Source organism: Oryctolagus cuniculus, chromosome 7 (assembly GCF_051225735.1).
Source record: "Oryctolagus cuniculus isolate XC-2025 breed Fujian yellow rabbit chromosome 7, ASM5122573v1, whole genome shotgun sequence".
Taxonomy (NCBI): Eukaryota; Metazoa; Chordata; class Mammalia; order Lagomorpha; family Leporidae; genus Oryctolagus; species Oryctolagus cuniculus.
Genome location: NC_142873.1, coordinates 47,630,310 through 47,645,449, shown reverse-complemented (window position 1 = coordinate 47,645,449; position 15,140 = coordinate 47,630,310). Strand labels below are relative to the sequence as shown.

The following is a 15,140-nucleotide window of genomic DNA, read 5'->3' as shown; positions in this document are numbered from 1 at the left end:
CACCTCAGGCCTCCCCTCCCCTCTCATTATTCTCTCTTCCCCAGGAAACTACAGGCAAAATAATCGAGAAAGGCCACCAGAGCAAGTCAGGAATGGTCAGAGGTAGCAAAGGCCCAGTAGTATGGACCTGGAAGCACGCGGAGGGTCCAGTGGCCCTCCCCAGCCGGGGAAGTCTTGGCCCCGCTCCGAGTACAACTCCCACATTCACCTGTCCACACAGGGATTCCGACACCCACCTCCTGTGGGAGCACTGTTTCTCACAGAAACACTGGAACACAGACAAGAGAAAAGGCAGGCGTGGGGTCCCCCTGCTGGTCCTGCTGGAAACGACAGGCAGCCTGCTTCCACCTGTTCAACCACCACACCTTCCTTTGCATTCCTCAGTTGGGTCAACTAGTCCACCCCGTGTATGGCAAACAGTAGATCTCAGCAAAGAAGATTTATTCCCCAACCCCTAGGAAGGCATTACAAACAAGGGACTTAGAAACCCAAACCAGACCCTGAGACAGGCCTGCTGGGGAGCCAGGAGTGCCCAGGGGAATCAGGGAGCAGAGGTAGGGGGATGCGTTCCAGACAGGGCGCCTCGCCGTGGAGCCTGAGTCTGCATATCTGTGAGTGTTCTGGGCAAGGCAGGTGGGAACCAGAAGTCCTCACCCCACCCACCCTGGTGTTGCCCTGGACGGGAGGAAGAGAAGGTGGCAGCATGTGAGGGCAAGGATATGAATGTGCCTGACCTTGGCATTCACCACTTGCTGGGACGCCCGTGGTGCATAAATAAGTTAGCCAGCAGCGGATCTCAGGGGCTGAGGTCCGAGAGTGAGCCTGGGAGCCATCGCCCCGAGAGGCAGGGATGGCTCAGCCGCACGCCGCGGGTAGAGCTACAGCACCACACAGTCCGACTCGTGCTTGGGCCTCTGCCGCCGCTCCCCAGCTGGCCGGCCTGATGCGGCTCCTCTGCCCTGTTGGGACGTAAGGATTGGTCATCACAGGAGAGCCCGAGGCTAGAGATTCCGGTAGGAAGGAGGCACAGTGGACACAGAAAGATAGGAAGGGGTGTTGGGGGGCAGGGACAGGCCTGAGAAGTGCCTTGAGGGGAAACTAGGAGGGCTGGTGTGTGGGGCTCACCTGTGGGACGGGGGTCCGAGGCTGCAGGGACTGAACCCCCTGCTGCTGCTGATACTCCTCTTGCTGAAGCTGCTGGGCCAGTTCCAAGTCACTGAGGCCCAGTGTGCCTTGCGGCGCCGGCTGCTGCTGCTGCAGGGACAGGGCGATCAAGTAGTCCTAGAGAGAGTGAGAGCTTTAGGTGGGCTTTGGCCTGGGAGGATGGCTATTCGGGCTGGGTTTCCAAGCCAGTTTTTCCCCATTCTTGAAATTCTGCAGCTCCTCTCTCCAGAGCAAAGCACACAGCCAAGTGCATTCTTCGTGGCGCCAATGGTAACAGAGAGCAAAGGGGCGTGGGTGCTATATGCTGTGGCCTCCGGATGATCAAATGCACGCAGCTCGCCTATGGCAAAGGCTGTCTGTGCCTACCCCGAGGGCCCCACACACCTGATCCACCTGCAGCTGCTTCTCTGGGGAGCTGCTCCCACCTCGTGCTCCGGACCCCTTGCCCAGGGAGTGACTTAGGTGGAACTCCGAGTCACAGAAGCAGCTGTCGCCGTCCACGTTGTGCAGGCTCTCCCAAACCACCTGCTCTTCCCGTAGGAAGCCCTGGTCGGTGACTAATAGGTACAAGTGACTCTGCAAAGGAAAACACGCAGCCAAGTGGTGGGCTAAGCAATACTGGGGCAGTTTACTGGCCACAGATCATCCGAGAGTCACGATTGGACACCATTTGAGTAAGCCGGCACACTAGCTGGAACATGTCAGTGTAGACCTTTTATAAGTACGTGGGACCGTGGGTGTCAGTGGATGTCCAGTCGGGTGTGAGTATGGCAGGCATTTTTGATCAAGTGTGGCGGCCTCACGGCTGGGCGCCACACAAGATCCTGCTTCCCAGATAGGATTTTTAGTCCAGCAGTTAAAATGCCCACATCCAGGCAGGGGCTGGCGCTGTGGCATAGTGGGTAAAGCCATTGCCTACAATGCCAGCATCCCATATGGGCGCTGGTTCAAGTCCTGGCTGCTCCTCTTCCGATCCAGCTCTCTGCTATGGCCTGGGATAGCAGTAGAAGATGGCCCAAGTCCTTGGACCCCTACACCTGCTTGGGAGACCCGGAAGAAGCTCCTGGCTCCTGGCTTTGGATCGGCCCAGCTCTAGCCGTTGTGGTCATTTGGGGAGTGAACCAGCGGACAAAAGACCTTTCTCTCTGTCTCTCCCTCTCTCCGACTGTAACTTTACCTCTTAAATAAACAAAATCTTTTTTAAAAAAATAAAATGAAATGCCCAGATCTCAGCAGAGTGCCTGGGTTCAGTTCCCGACTCTTGCTTTCCACCAATGCAGACCCTGGGGCGCAGCAGTGATGGCTCCAGTAGTTGGGTTTCTGCCACCCACATGGATTGTGTTCCTGGCTCTCGGCTGCAGACACAGCTGAGCCCAGCCCTGGCTGCTGTGGGCATTTGGGAAATAAACTAGCAAATAACATCTCTCCTTCCCCCACACCTGCTGAAATACAAAAGCAAAGCTCCTGCTTCCTGCTGTTTCCCAGGGTTCTCTGGGCTCACCTGATGGCTATGAGAATAAATCCTTTGAGAACCATAGAGCTTTTCCTCGTTAACTCAATTCCTAGAACATCTCCACGCTTTCTAACTGCCACTGCCACTTCATGGAAAAGGTTCACACAAAGATACGTCAAAAAGCTCATGAAATTGGAACAAAGAGAAAGTCTTTTGTTGAGGAAACATCTTGAAACCCAAGCATGTTTTTTGTTTTGTTTTGTTTTGTTTTGACAGGCAGAGTAGACAGTGAGAGAGAGAGAGAGAGAGAGAAAGGTCTTCCTTTGCCATTGGTTCACCCTCCAATGGCCGCCGCGGCTGGCGCGCTGTGGCCGGCGCACCATGCTGATCCGAAGGCAGGAGCCAGGTGCTTCTCCTGGTCTCCCATGGGGTGCAGGGCCCAAGTACTTGGGCCATCCTCCACTGCCTTCCCGGGCCACAGCAGAGAGCTGGCCTGGAAGAGGGGCAACCGGGAAAGAATCTGGCGCTCCGACCGGGACTAGAACCCGGTGTGCCAGCGCCGCTAGGCGGAGGATTAGCCTAGTGAGCTGCAGCGCTGGCCTCAAGCATGGTTCTTACATAACATGCACTTTTCATGAACCTTACGTGCATGGGTTTCAATTCTTTCCACAAAAGTAAACTTATCCTTTAAAAAAAAAAGATCCGCATATTTATTTGAAGGGTGGAATGACAGAGAGAGAGAGAGAGAGAGAGAGAGAGAGAGAGATTGTCCATCTGCCGGTTCACTCCCCAGATTTCCGCAGCAGCCAGGGCTGGGCCAGGCTGAAGCCCGGAGCCAGGATCTTCCAGGTCTCCCATGTGGGTGTCAGGAACCCACACACTCTGGCCACCTTCTGCTGCCTTCAGGGTGCCCGGGCAGGGAGCTGAATTGGAAGTGCAGAGCCAGCTCTCCAACACGGGATGAAGGCTTACCCAGTGTGCCCGGAAAGGCCGTGCGTCCTTTCCACACAGAAGCACTGGCAGTGAGGACATAGAAGGCCTCTCTCTCTCTTCCCTCACATAGTCCAGCTAAAGGCCCCTTTGTCAGCTGGAGTCCCTGCGTAAGGACGGTGTGGGACAGAACCATGGCCAGTCTACAGCGGGCCTGCAGCGAGTGAGGAAGATACCTCCAAGGTAGCCAACCCCAGGGGACTAAGGGGTCCTTTGCTACCATGGCTACATCTTCCTCAGCCTGAGTGAGACCCTGACCAGGCGAACACAGGCCTGAGGCAGACTGCTCGCCAATGCCACAGTCCCGAGCCCTCTTCACCTTGTGCTTGGTCATAGTGCTGAAGTGGTTGTTTCGGAAGAAGACGCTCAGCTCGCCCTCCTTGGCCGCTGCTGTGAGCTCACACAGTCCATGGTACGTCAGCTGGGCTGCCGTGGCCTCCAGGAACTGCTCGGCGATCAGGCCTGCGGGGAGGACCCGGGATGGGGGGCACCTGGCTCGAATCCAAAGTCCCCAGCAGGAGAGGCCCCTGTCAGGAGCCCTAGGCACCGTCCTCCCTTTGAAGCCCCTTCCTGGAAGCCGGGGTGGAGTCATTCATTCCACGGGAACTTCCTGAGCAGCCAAGGCAGCCACCCCTCCCTCCACGGAAGGTCCATGAGCAGGGAGCAAATGTCACCTTCTGTCACCAGGTTGGGGTCGCTGGAGTGTTTGCAGGTGATGACTTTCTCTACCAGCTGGTTGTAACTCAGTTTCCCAACTGCACTCACAGCTTCAGGGCTCTGTAGAGGTAGGAGGGTAGGGTGGAGCCAAAAAAAATAAAAAATAAAAAAACAACCTGGGTTGTTTTTGAAGGAAGGAAATGAACCAAGCCTACAAGGACTGCAACCCTTGACCAAAAGTTTCTGAATTTTTGATGTCTAAAGAACTAGTCCTATGTGCATGTGACTTGTTGCTCTGCACTGGGTCCAGTCTCTAAACCCTATTCCCTCCCCCAGCCAATCTAACCTTGACTTCTCCACCTCCCTCCCCAACACACACGCACACACACACACACACACAGTTTTGCCTCTCTCAGGTTACCAGTCACTGGGGTCCTCCCGCCTTCACCTGTGGATCAACCAGCCAGCCGTGGTACAGAGGGATGCCTAGCAGGTCAAAGACACTGCACTCGGGCGTGTACTCAAAATCGGAGACGCCCGTGAACCGCACATTGACATCCAGACCTGTGGCCAGGCGGGGCAGCACGGTCATTGCATCGTCCACATTCTGGGGGCAGAAAAGGAAAGGACGGCTCTTCTAGCCTCCCCTCCCACCACGCGACTCCCACTGCTCCTCGCTGCTTTCCTTCCCCGGGTCTTCCTGCAGCAAGCCCCGCCCACCCACCCCCTCTTCCCCTTGGGTGAGCCCCGTTTCCTAGGACAGAGGCATCCTGTCGTGCTGCTGTTGCAGAAGGAAATCGTGGCTCAAGGAACCCTCTTGCGAAGAGCAGAAAGGCCTCTCTTCCTAGCTGCCGGCGTCCCCTTCCAAAGCTGCCAGCCCCTCTGTCCACAACCTTTCCTCACCTGCTGAAAATTAAGCTGAAGTCCCTCTGACTTCTCCTGGGGCTTGATGGACAGGAGGCAGTTTCCTATAAAACGGGAGCCCTTAGCAGCCTGCCTGCCAATCAGCCCTGAAGCTCAGCCTCCCCTTCCCCTGGAGAATGGGGGTAATGTCACGGGACCAGATGGTCAGAGCTGGGGAGACCTCACAGTCTAATGCAGACCCTTCATTCTTAGGGGGAGAAGTGGGCTCACCAAGGAGAGGGCCCATCCAAGGTCATGCACTAAAGCTAAGGGTGGAGCTGGGGCTACAACCCAGGACTCCTGACGCTCTGACCCTTCTTTTCTTTTTTAAAGATTTATTTACTCGAGGCGCTGGCACTGTGGTAAAGCGGCAGGTAAAGCTGCCGCCTGCAGTGCTGGCATCCCATATGGGTACCGGTTGGAATCTCAGCTGCTCCAATTCCAATGCAACTCCTTGCTAATGCACCTGGGAAAGCAGCAAAGGATGGCCCAAGTCCTTGGGCCTCTGCACCCTTGTGGGAGACCCGGAGGAAGCTCCTGGCTCCTGGCTTCGGATTGGCCCAGCTCCAGCCATTGTGGCCACTTGGGGAGTAAACCAGCAGATGGAAGATCTCTCTCTCTCTCTCTCTCTCTCTCTGCCTATGCCTTTCAAATAAATAAATAGATCTTAAAAGAGATTTATTTACTTGAAAGGCAGAGTGACAGAGAGGGAGACAGAGAGAGAGTCTCCCACCCACTGGTTCACTCCCCAAAAGCCCACAACAGCTAGGGCTAGGCCAGGCTGAAGCCAGGTGCCAGGAACTCTATCCTGGTCTCCCACATGGGTGGCAGAGACCTAAGGACTTGGACCATCATCCACAGCTTTCTCACGTGCATTAGCAGGAAGCTGGATTGGAAGTGGAGCAGCTGGGACTCAAAGTCGCACTCCAGTATGGAATGCTGGCTGTGCCACAACACCCGCCCCCGACCTTTGCTTTTCATTATCCAGCCCTGCAGAGAGACCCCCAAGGACCCTGACCCATCTGCAACTTCAGAGCCCCAAACGGGCATCCCTCTATGGTCTGGATTTCTGGCTGAATGGCTAGTTCTGGACCCCCTGGGGTAACTCTTCTTCAAGACCCAGTCACTCACCAAGGTGGGCCATGAGCTCTTCTGAGGTGATCACTTCCTTCTGCGGGGGCAGCTTCACCTGAAGGCAGAAGGGCTGAGCGTGTGTGTGCTTCCCCCTCCCCATACCGCTGGAGGAGGAACCCACGGCAGGGCAGGGTGGGCACTGGGGGACAGGGGCCAGAGGTAGAGGAGAGGAGAGAAGAATGGCTTGCAACTGGAACAAGAGGACGAATGGGAAACACTGCAAGGCATTCCCATCTTCTGGAGAGGAGGAGACACAGGGGTAGGACAGATCTTTTCTTCTATGTTTTAGGAACATTAGGCGGGAGAAATGCAGAGAAAAATCTGGAAAGTTTTAACTGGTTTGAGAGAAATCAAGGGGTGGGTCAGGTGAGGCCAGCCCACTATGTCCTGAGCCCCCGTCGGAACCCGCTCTTACCTTCCACTGCAGAAACAGGATGTTCATGATGGCCAGGAGAGGGCAAGGGCCGTTGGTGCTCTGGGTGATGATGGGCGTCCGCTCTCCCTTCCAAGGGATCCACTTTACGCAGTAGAAATCGAGCTCAGGCCGGCGGGCCCTGGGGGGTGGGGGGAGCTCCTGGGGCCTGGAGCACGCCCCTATTGTCTCTATCTCAAGTGAGGTCTCATGGGCTGGCCCAGGTTGACTGGAGCTATCTTCAGGTGGGGGGCACTCCAGATTATCCTCGCCCTGGGCAGGTGGCAAAGCCTGCTCTGCTGGTTCCTTTTCTCCAGCTGCCCTCTCAGCCTCCTTGGCCTCTGCGTCCTGGCAGTGCTCATCTGGCCCTGGCAGCACCTCCGGGTTTGTGGGGGTGACTGCTTCTGCTGTCCTAGCCTCATCAGGGGCCAGATGCTCAGGATGACGGGGTTCCATGGCTGGAAAGACGGCAGCTGGGGGGCAATGAAGTCGTTCACCAAACTCAAGGATTTGCCCAAGCCAGGCTTGGTAGGCAAAGGAAGGTACTGTCCAATTAGAGGAAAACCATTGAGCTGGAAAGCAAAGGAGCCAGAAAAGTCCTGGAATAGGAAGGCAGTAGGGCAGGCTGGCTGCGTCTGCACAGTCACTCCTGGCTACGGGCAGTACATGCCTCTCTCAGCTCCTGGCAACGCAAGGGCTCTAGGCTGAGTCCTCCACCTGTAAGTTGCTGTGATCAGATGGGACCAACAAGGGCGTGAGGGCATGTGGCTTCCAGGCTTGGGAGGGACGATTCTGCTGAGATTGAAGACATGAGATGGAGTCAGCTTCCCTGAAATAGATAATGACAGGAAATGGAGAAGAGAGAGAGGGAGAAGGCAAAGCAGAATGGCAGTAGGGAAGAGATGGAGAAAGACAGGTTACTATGGCATGTGGTTAACGTGGTGCTCTCTAGCTATGAAGTGCATCGGGGACCCCGTCTCTGCCCCTTTGTAGATCCATCCTGAGCATATGCACACGCACACCTCTCTACCTCACACCGAGGAGGAAAACTTTCATAGTCACAGAATGCTTGGGGTGAAGAGTGAGGATGCAGGGCTAGGTATGGCGCACCTAAAGCTGACAGGCTGATGCAGGGAAAGTCAGCACTGCAGCATCAGCATCCCATATGGGCACTGGTTCAAGCCCTGGCTGTTCCACTTCCAATCCAGCTCCCTGCTCAAATGCCTGGGAAAGCAGTAGAAGATGGCCCAAATGATTGGACTCCCTGAACCCATGTGGGAGACCCAGAAGAGGCTCCTGGCTCCTGGCTTTGGCCCAGCCCAGTCGTGGGGAGTGAGCCAGTGGATGGACGATCTCTGACTCTCCCCTTCTCTCTGTAACTCGATAAATAAGGGTGACAAGCTGGAGAGGAAGGGGAAATCTTTCTTCTCAGGGGACTCTACTGAAGCTTACACAATCCCAAACCACCAGGAGGGGCTTCCTGCAGGCTGGAGGGGGAAACGTAGGTCATGGGGCCTTGAATCAGAGGCTGCTCTGAAAAGTAACTTCGGATTAGAGGCACCAAAAGCATTTCCCATAAATCTTTTTTTAAAAATATTTTAAAGCATTTTTTAAATACTTATTTTTATTTATTTGAAAGGCTGAGTTACAGAGAGAAGAGAAAGATCTTCTGGTTCCCTTCCCAAATGGCCACAATGGCCAGGGCTGGATCAGGACAAAGCCAGGAGCCAGAAGCTAGGGGCTTCCTCCTGGTCTCCCACGCGGGTGCAGGGTCCCAAGCACTTGGGCCATCTTCTGTTGCTTTCCCGGGTACGTTACAGGGAGCTGGATCAGAAGCAGAGCAGGTGGGACTTGAACCCACACCTATATGGGATGTCAGTGTCGCAGACTTCGGCTTAACCTAAAAGGCCACAGTGCCAGCTCCACTTCCCATAAATTCTTCCAGCAAGCTTCCTTTGACAGCCTGGAGATGAGACGTAACTTCTGTTGCTGGTTCCAAAAACTGCCTCAACCTAGAGATATTCTCTTTCCCTCTATTTATATGGAATATGAAAATGCTGGTTATTGATTTACAATATTTACTGGTCCTCTGGGGCCAGTGCTGTGACATAGCAGGTAAAGCCATCGCCCGTGGCGCTGGCATCCCATATGGGCACCGGTTCAAGTTCCGGTTGCTCCACTTCCGATCCAGCTCTCTGCTATGGCCTGGGAAAGCAGTGAAAGATGGCCCAAGTGTTTGGGCCCTTGCAACTGTGTGGGAGACCCGGAAGAAGCTGCTGGCTCCTAGCTTTGGATCAGCTCAGCTCCAGCTGTTGTGACCATTTGGGGAGTGAACCAGTGGATAGAAGGCCTCTCCCCCCCACCCCGCCCCGCCGCCTTTCTAACTGCCTTTCAGATAAATAAATACATCTTTTAAAAAAAACACCCTCTCTGGGCTGGGCATTGCTTGGGATGCCCACATCCCATGCGGGAGGGTGTGCTGGAGTCTCAGTACTCCATGCTTCTGATTCAGCTAATGGGTGTGGGAAAGCAGTGGATAGGGGGGAGAGGGGGAATTGGGTTCCTGCCACCCAGGAGGTAGACCCAGATAGAGTTCCTGGCTTCCACCTGGCCCAGCCCTGGCTGTTCTAAAAATTTGGAAAGTGAAACAATGGCTGGAAGAGTTCTCTCTCCTTCTATCATTCTGCCTTTCAAACAAACTTAATTTTTTTTAAATGCCCTTTCTACATTTTCCTGTACTTTATGTCTATTTACAGTCAGGTCATTTTAGATGTGAACAGCAAACTTGCTTAACCTGATCTCTATCTGCATTATGGGAGACCTTTAATTAACACAGGGACAGCAAATGATAAAAAGCCACACGCCCTGCCCACTGGGAAACATTTCCCTTGAATCTCTTTGCTCCTCTCTCCTCTCTTTAGTTAGAGTAAGAAAAGGGGGCAAATTAAACTAGTTAGAAATTTTTTCTGCAGCTTCCTGCTAACCTGAGACTATGCCTCCTTCTAGGGAAACTTCAGGAAATTGGGGCTGGGAGAAGGCCCAGGAGATGAGTTGAGGAACAATAAAACTGCTCAGGTAAAATCAGCCTGCGCCCAAATTGATCACTCTCCTGATTCAAGTATAATTTATGCTAGCTGCATCTCATTTGCATGCTATAATTTAGGAAGAGAGCAGCAGAAATCGCCTCGAGGCCTCTCTGCTTCCTCCCTCCCCTCCTGAATGACACTTAGGTGAGCCTCCGAACAGAGGCCGGAGCCTGGTAACATCTAAAAAAGCTCAAAGAAAAGCACGGTTCATTTCTTACCTTTTCTGTACACTGCTAAAAATGATCAGTAATTAAGTGGGGGCTGGGCACCTAGCCAGCCAGCAGGAGAGGCCCCAAGAAAGCAGGTACGCCAGGCACCCAAGGGAGTGGGTCTCAGGAGGAACTGTGCAGAGCTAAGTGGGCTCAGTCTTAGGAGACAGGGGGAGGGCTTGCACTGACAAGGTGCTCTCCCGGAGGCAAAGGCGTGGACTGTTTGAGTAGGAAAGCATGAGGGGAGGGCACTCACGTGAGTCGGGATTCCATTCTTTCCCTCCTCCTTTTCAGCTCCTCAAATCCTATACTTTCTCTCCAGCTGGAATTATCCTATGGTAATTATCGTTCGGGTGAGGGAGTTAAAATAGCCCCAGCTCCTCCCCAGACAGTGGCAGTAAATAGCCAAAATTTAGAAGAAGCATCAAGAATAGGTATATCAGTTTGAGAAGACACTTCTGTTTCCTTGCCTTTCAGGTAAAAAATTGAAAAGAAGAAGAAAAAAATAGAAGACAGTCCTCCTTCCCCAGAACTGTCCTCTCTCAAGTCCCTGACTGTCCCGAGTCTTCCCACAACCAGGGTTCAGCTCTTCCCCTTGAATAAGTCAAACAGCACCCGCTCACGAGCGGAGCGGATGCGTCTCGCTGGAGGCAAGACAGGGAGCGGATGCGTCTCGCTGGAGGCAAGACAGGGCCCAAGAAACATCTCTTGAACACCCTCCTGGGCTCCAGCTCCCCTAAGCAACCCCGGCTTGTAGACAGCAAAGATGAGGGGACCGCCAGGTGTCAATCTCCAGGAGCTGAGAGAAGAGCCGCAGGGGGGAGTGGAGGTGAAGAAGATGGTTAAAACAAAGTTTTTACCTGAAAGAAGTGGGTGCAGTCCCAGCACCGAGAAGGCGGGCGCGGCTCTGGCAGCTGGGTGGGGGAGGTGGGCACAGGAGGGGCACCCACCGCGACGAGCTGCCGTCCAGCTGTCAACGCCAGAGCGATATAGGTTTACACAGGTTTGCGAGCGAGCGCGCGCGCGCAGTGAGGGCTGGGTCACGGCCACTTCCGGACTCACGCCCAGGACAGGGGCACCGAAGGAGGGTGCAGGCAGGCAGCGACACAGCCCAGGGGCTCCGGATCGGTCGCTCAGAGCGGCTTCTGGATTCCTGAGTCGCCAGTCTGGAGCGTGCACTCCAGGCCCTGACTACAAGCTGCTTTTAAAGGAAGTTTGTGGTTTTTCTTTTCTTTTTTTTTTTTTTTCTTCTTTCTCTCTCTCTCTCTTTTTCCCATCGGGACAAAGAAAAATTTGTCAAGGACAAGCTCCCCGGCGGAGGAGGGGCCTGCCCAGCACTGGAGGATTTTCCATCAGGGCTTTCTGATGGTGATCAGCAGCGAGGGAGAGAGAAACAAGGAGAGAAAAACAACAGCCCCTTTCTCTTCCCTGCGCCTGCCTCTGGAGGGGACGGAGCGCTTGTGCCTCTCTGGTGAGAACAGTGCCCTTGCCCAGCGGGGAGGAGCCGCGCTGGACAGCAGCAGCTTGTTGGGATCTGGGCTTTCTCTCCCTCTGTGGCAGTCCTTCGCTCTGGATCCGCAGAGCCAGGGCCAAAGATACGATATTTGCATGTTTACTCATTTAATGGAAAAATTAAAAACAAAAAACAAAAACCCTTCTCCTGCCCTGCTTGGAGCGCTGAGAGTTCTCCCTTCCAAGTCGTCGCTGTATCATTGTCTTCATCTAGAAATGAAACTGGTTGGGCTGTGCACCTGGCAGTGCGTGGAAGAAGCCCCTGATGACAGGGGTACATGTATCCGGAGCTGCGCTCCTAAGTGGCAGTTAAGGGCAGGGGGTGGAATCTAACTACATCCTGAAGGGTCCTCCAAACTCCGCTTAGAAGACGGCCACAGAATGAAACTTCAAGCCCCTCCGGAGGCTTCAAAAAGCAGTTGGAACAATTAGAGAGGCAGGCAGCAAAGGGCCAAGGTTAGGACAGACCAAGAAAGCCGTGCGTGCGGAGACACGAGAGGCGGTCTGCAGAGGAAGAAGCAGCCGGCTTAGGCAGAGGCAGGTATGACGAAGGGGGTCAAAGATTATCCTGATGTTTTTCTAACACAGACAACCACAAAATTGGTGGCAATGCCTCCGTTTGGTAGAGGGTAGACTTTGAGAAAGTAAGGACAGCTGTTTGGCCATGTGTAACTTAAGATGTCAGCCAGACGCTCGGTGTAACAGGCGGAAAGCTGTTAAATTTAGCCTGATCGGAAAAAGAAAGTTCAGATGCCACAAAGATGGGTCATTATGACACATACACATTTGTGTGTCAAATGAATGATTCCTCAGAATATTCCCCTCCCCTCAATTGTTAGGGACTTCTCGGAGCTTGGGGACTACGTTTCCCAGAACACCCTGCGCCACGCCCCCTTCGCTCCTCCCAACAGACGCCCCGTGAGTCTCTGGGCGCAGAACTCCGCCTCCGCCGCTGGGGGCGGGGCGACGTCGGACTCCGGGAGTGCCCAATTACGCACTTCCTCCCGGGGTGGAGTGGGGGGGAACCCGAATCGCTGTGTGGCGGGTTCGAGTCCCGCCTCCTGACCCTCACCTCCTGCCCGAGTGCTGGGCGGGGTGCATTTGCCTGGCATCCTCTCCTCCACGAGGGGCGACGGCATACCTGGGGCTTCACCATGGAGGACTACCTGCAGGGTTGTCGAGCCGCTCTGCAGGTAACGGATCCCTGTCTACGACTAAGGCATGAAGCATGGGGTCTGGAAGGACGAAAACGGGGGACCAGGGGGGAGCCCCACGGTCCGTGTGGAGGGAACACCTAGTTGTAGGGAGGGGGCTTGGCGCCTGGTCGGGCTTGGGTCGTGGGGAGCGAGGAGCGGGAACGCAGCCTGCGAGCGTGAGAATGCCGCTGGGTCTCCGGGTTTTTGCTCCCCGCCTTTGGGGGTCTACCTGAGAGCCGGGAGCCCCTCCCGGCTTGGGGCTGGGTTCTGCCTTTGAGTCTCTGCTTGCGGTCGCCGGAGTCAGTTCTGTCAAAAAGGACAGGGGCCGTGCCGCCGCCAGGCTTGCCCGGCTAGCGCGTTTTTTCCTTTCTCCCCGCCCCTCTTTGAGTTCGCGGCTCGCGGGGCCTGGCGTGGCCCAGTGGCCTCCAGGTGAACCTCGCGGGTGTGGACGGAACCTGTGCCCACGCGTTATTCCCTTTGGACCTCGGTTTTTCTCGGACGGGCCCAACTCATTCCTAGATAAGAGGTGCTCACGGTGTTTCGCTTTAGGTCTGTTTTTAAGTCAAACATAGTGAATACATCGGGTATCTCTCTTTGACCCACAACCTGCATTCCTTTGCCCTTGGCCTTAATGCGCACAAATTACATAAAAATCCCCCGTGTGGAAGGGATAAGCAGAGTTTGTTTGAAACCAAAACAGAAGCCTGACTCCTGAATGCTTTGTGTCTTATTGTTGGTGTTCCCTGAGCCAGTTGGACTAACCGCCTAGGCTCACTGGTCATGCAGCATTAGGCTGTTGTACCCGGTTAGCAGCAAGAAGTTAGCCAGAGAGAGGCTCCAGGTCACCTGCCCCTCAGCACACCTGAACAAATGGTCGGCTGCCTTAAATATAGATTCTTAAACTACGGGTTCCTCTGACCCATAGATTCTGGTCTTTAAACAAATCCTAAAAGTCATCCAATGCATGCTGCAGGCTAGGGTACTGTGAGATAAATGAATGTCTTCATACTGAATTGCGGAGAAGTTCAATTTCAGTATCAGTTATACCAAATTTTTCTTTTGTGAAAAACACGTTTTGGAGAAGTTTTTGTTGATGGTGGTGGTGGTAGTTTTTGTTTGTTTGTTTTGTTTTTTAAAGACTTATTTATTTGAAAGGTAGAGTTACAGAGAGGTCGTCCATCCACTGGCTAGCTCCCCAGATGGCTGCAACGGCTGGAGCTGGGCCCATCTGAAGCCAGGAGCCAGGAGCTTCTTCCAGGTCTCCTATGAAGGTGCAGAGGCCCAAGGACTTGGGCCATCTTCTACTACTTTCCCAGGCCACAGGAGAGAGCTGAATTGGAAGTGGAGCAGCCAGGACTTGACCCAGCACCCATATGGGATGCCGGCACTGCAGGCGGCGGCTTTACCCACTATGCCATAGCGGCGGCCCCCAAGAGAAGTTGTTGTTTTGTTTGTTTGTTTGTTTGTTTGTTTTTTGACAGGCAGAGTGGACAGTGAGAGAGAGAGACAGAGAGAAAGGTCTTCCTTTTGCCGTTGGTTCACCCTCCAATGGCCGCCACGGCTGGCGCATTGCGCTGATCCGATGGCAGGAGCCAGGTACTTATCCTGGTCTCCCATGGGGTGCAGGGCCCAAGCCTTGGGCCATCCTCCACTGCACTCCCTGGCCACAGCAGAGAGCTGGCCTGGAAGAGGGGCAACCGGGACAGAATCCGGCGCCCCGACCAGGACTAGAACCCGGTGTGCCGGCGCCGCAAGGCGGAGGATTAGCCTAGTGAGCCGCGGCGCCGGCTGAGAAGTTGTTTTAATGCATAGTGGCAGTTTGGAGCCAGTTAGTTTTGGTTTCCTCGGATTCCACCCCAGGTTGCTCGCCGAAGGACTTATAGAGTATTTGTATCACCAGTCTATGTGGTGAGCAGTTGGGTCTTTCCCCCCAGTAACTGGAGTTGACTGGTCTTTCCCACTTGACTCGAAACCTCACCAAGTAGCATTTCTATGCATATATCTGCTCTTCGGCACGTACCCTCCACAGAACCCCTCTCAGGGTTAGCAGTGTGTTTCCTACACCAGTTCGGAGCTGGAAAATACATGATTTTTCCAGTATTACTGGTATCTTTCCCTCCCTACATTCATCTCCCCAGGAGCAAGATCCAGATCCTCCTGTGAAAATTCCTGTACTTGTAAAGGTGAGAATGTGTCTAGGAGCTTTTATTATCACCAGCGATGCCAGGGCTGGGAGAATGAGACTGTTAGATTCTAGGAGTGTTAGTGGGTGAGCTGGTGGCAGGACATATCAGCGATGCCAACCATTTAGATTGCTTTAAATTACAGAGTAGTATTAAATACACAAAGTAGAAATGTTTAAATACAAAAAAGATATGAAATGAAAAAGAAAAAGATCTTTTTTTTCTTCCCTTCTATCTGTGA

General features: G+C 54.0%; 2 protein-coding genes across 6 annotated transcripts in view; one reads left to right on the top strand and one right to left on the bottom strand.

Annotated features, from left to right (window-relative positions):
* Window positions 1-424: 424 nt before the first annotated feature.
* On the bottom strand, window positions 425-13,091 carry MINDY1 (MINDY lysine 48 deubiquitinase 1). 4 transcript variants are annotated; one of them, XM_070077721.2, is made up of 12 exons: window positions 12,946-13,087; window positions 10,869-10,978; window positions 10,265-10,341; window positions 6,717-7,542; window positions 6,299-6,356; window positions 5,168-5,232; window positions 4,713-4,871; window positions 4,282-4,384; window positions 3,927-4,069; window positions 1,549-1,740; window positions 1,126-1,281; window positions 425-959 (listed from the first exon to the last, which is right to left on the bottom strand). In XM_070077721.2, the coding sequence occupies exons 4-12, from the start codon at window positions 7,167-7,169 to the stop codon at window positions 879-881; spliced, it is 1,410 nt and encodes a 469-aa protein (XP_069933822.2). In that variant the 5' UTR covers window positions 7,170-7,542; window positions 10,265-10,341; window positions 10,869-10,978; window positions 12,946-13,087; the 3' UTR covers window positions 425-878. The 4 variants fall into 4 exon arrangements, with proteins under 4 accessions (XP_069933822.2, XP_017201389.4, XP_089156085.1 ...); XM_017345900.4 differs by lacking the exon at window positions 10,265-10,341 and having other exon boundaries at window positions 12,946-13,091; XM_089299959.1 differs by lacking the exon at window positions 10,265-10,341 and having other exon boundaries at window positions 6,717-7,505.
* PRUNE1 (prune exopolyphosphatase 1) overlaps window positions 12,366-15,140 on the top strand; it is a 25,343-nt gene continuing 22,568 nt past the window's right edge. Inside the window, exons 1-2 of one of the 2 annotated variants that reach the window (XM_070077728.2) lie at window positions 12,442-12,713; window positions 14,855-14,899. In XM_070077728.2, coding sequence (XP_069933829.2) covers window positions 12,675-12,713; window positions 14,855-14,899 — 84 coding nt within the window. In that variant the 5' untranslated portion in view covers window positions 12,442-12,674. Of the gene's footprint in view, window positions 12,714-14,854; window positions 14,900-15,140 lie in introns of both variants that reach the window. The other variant, XM_002715572.6, reaches the window with a different exon arrangement.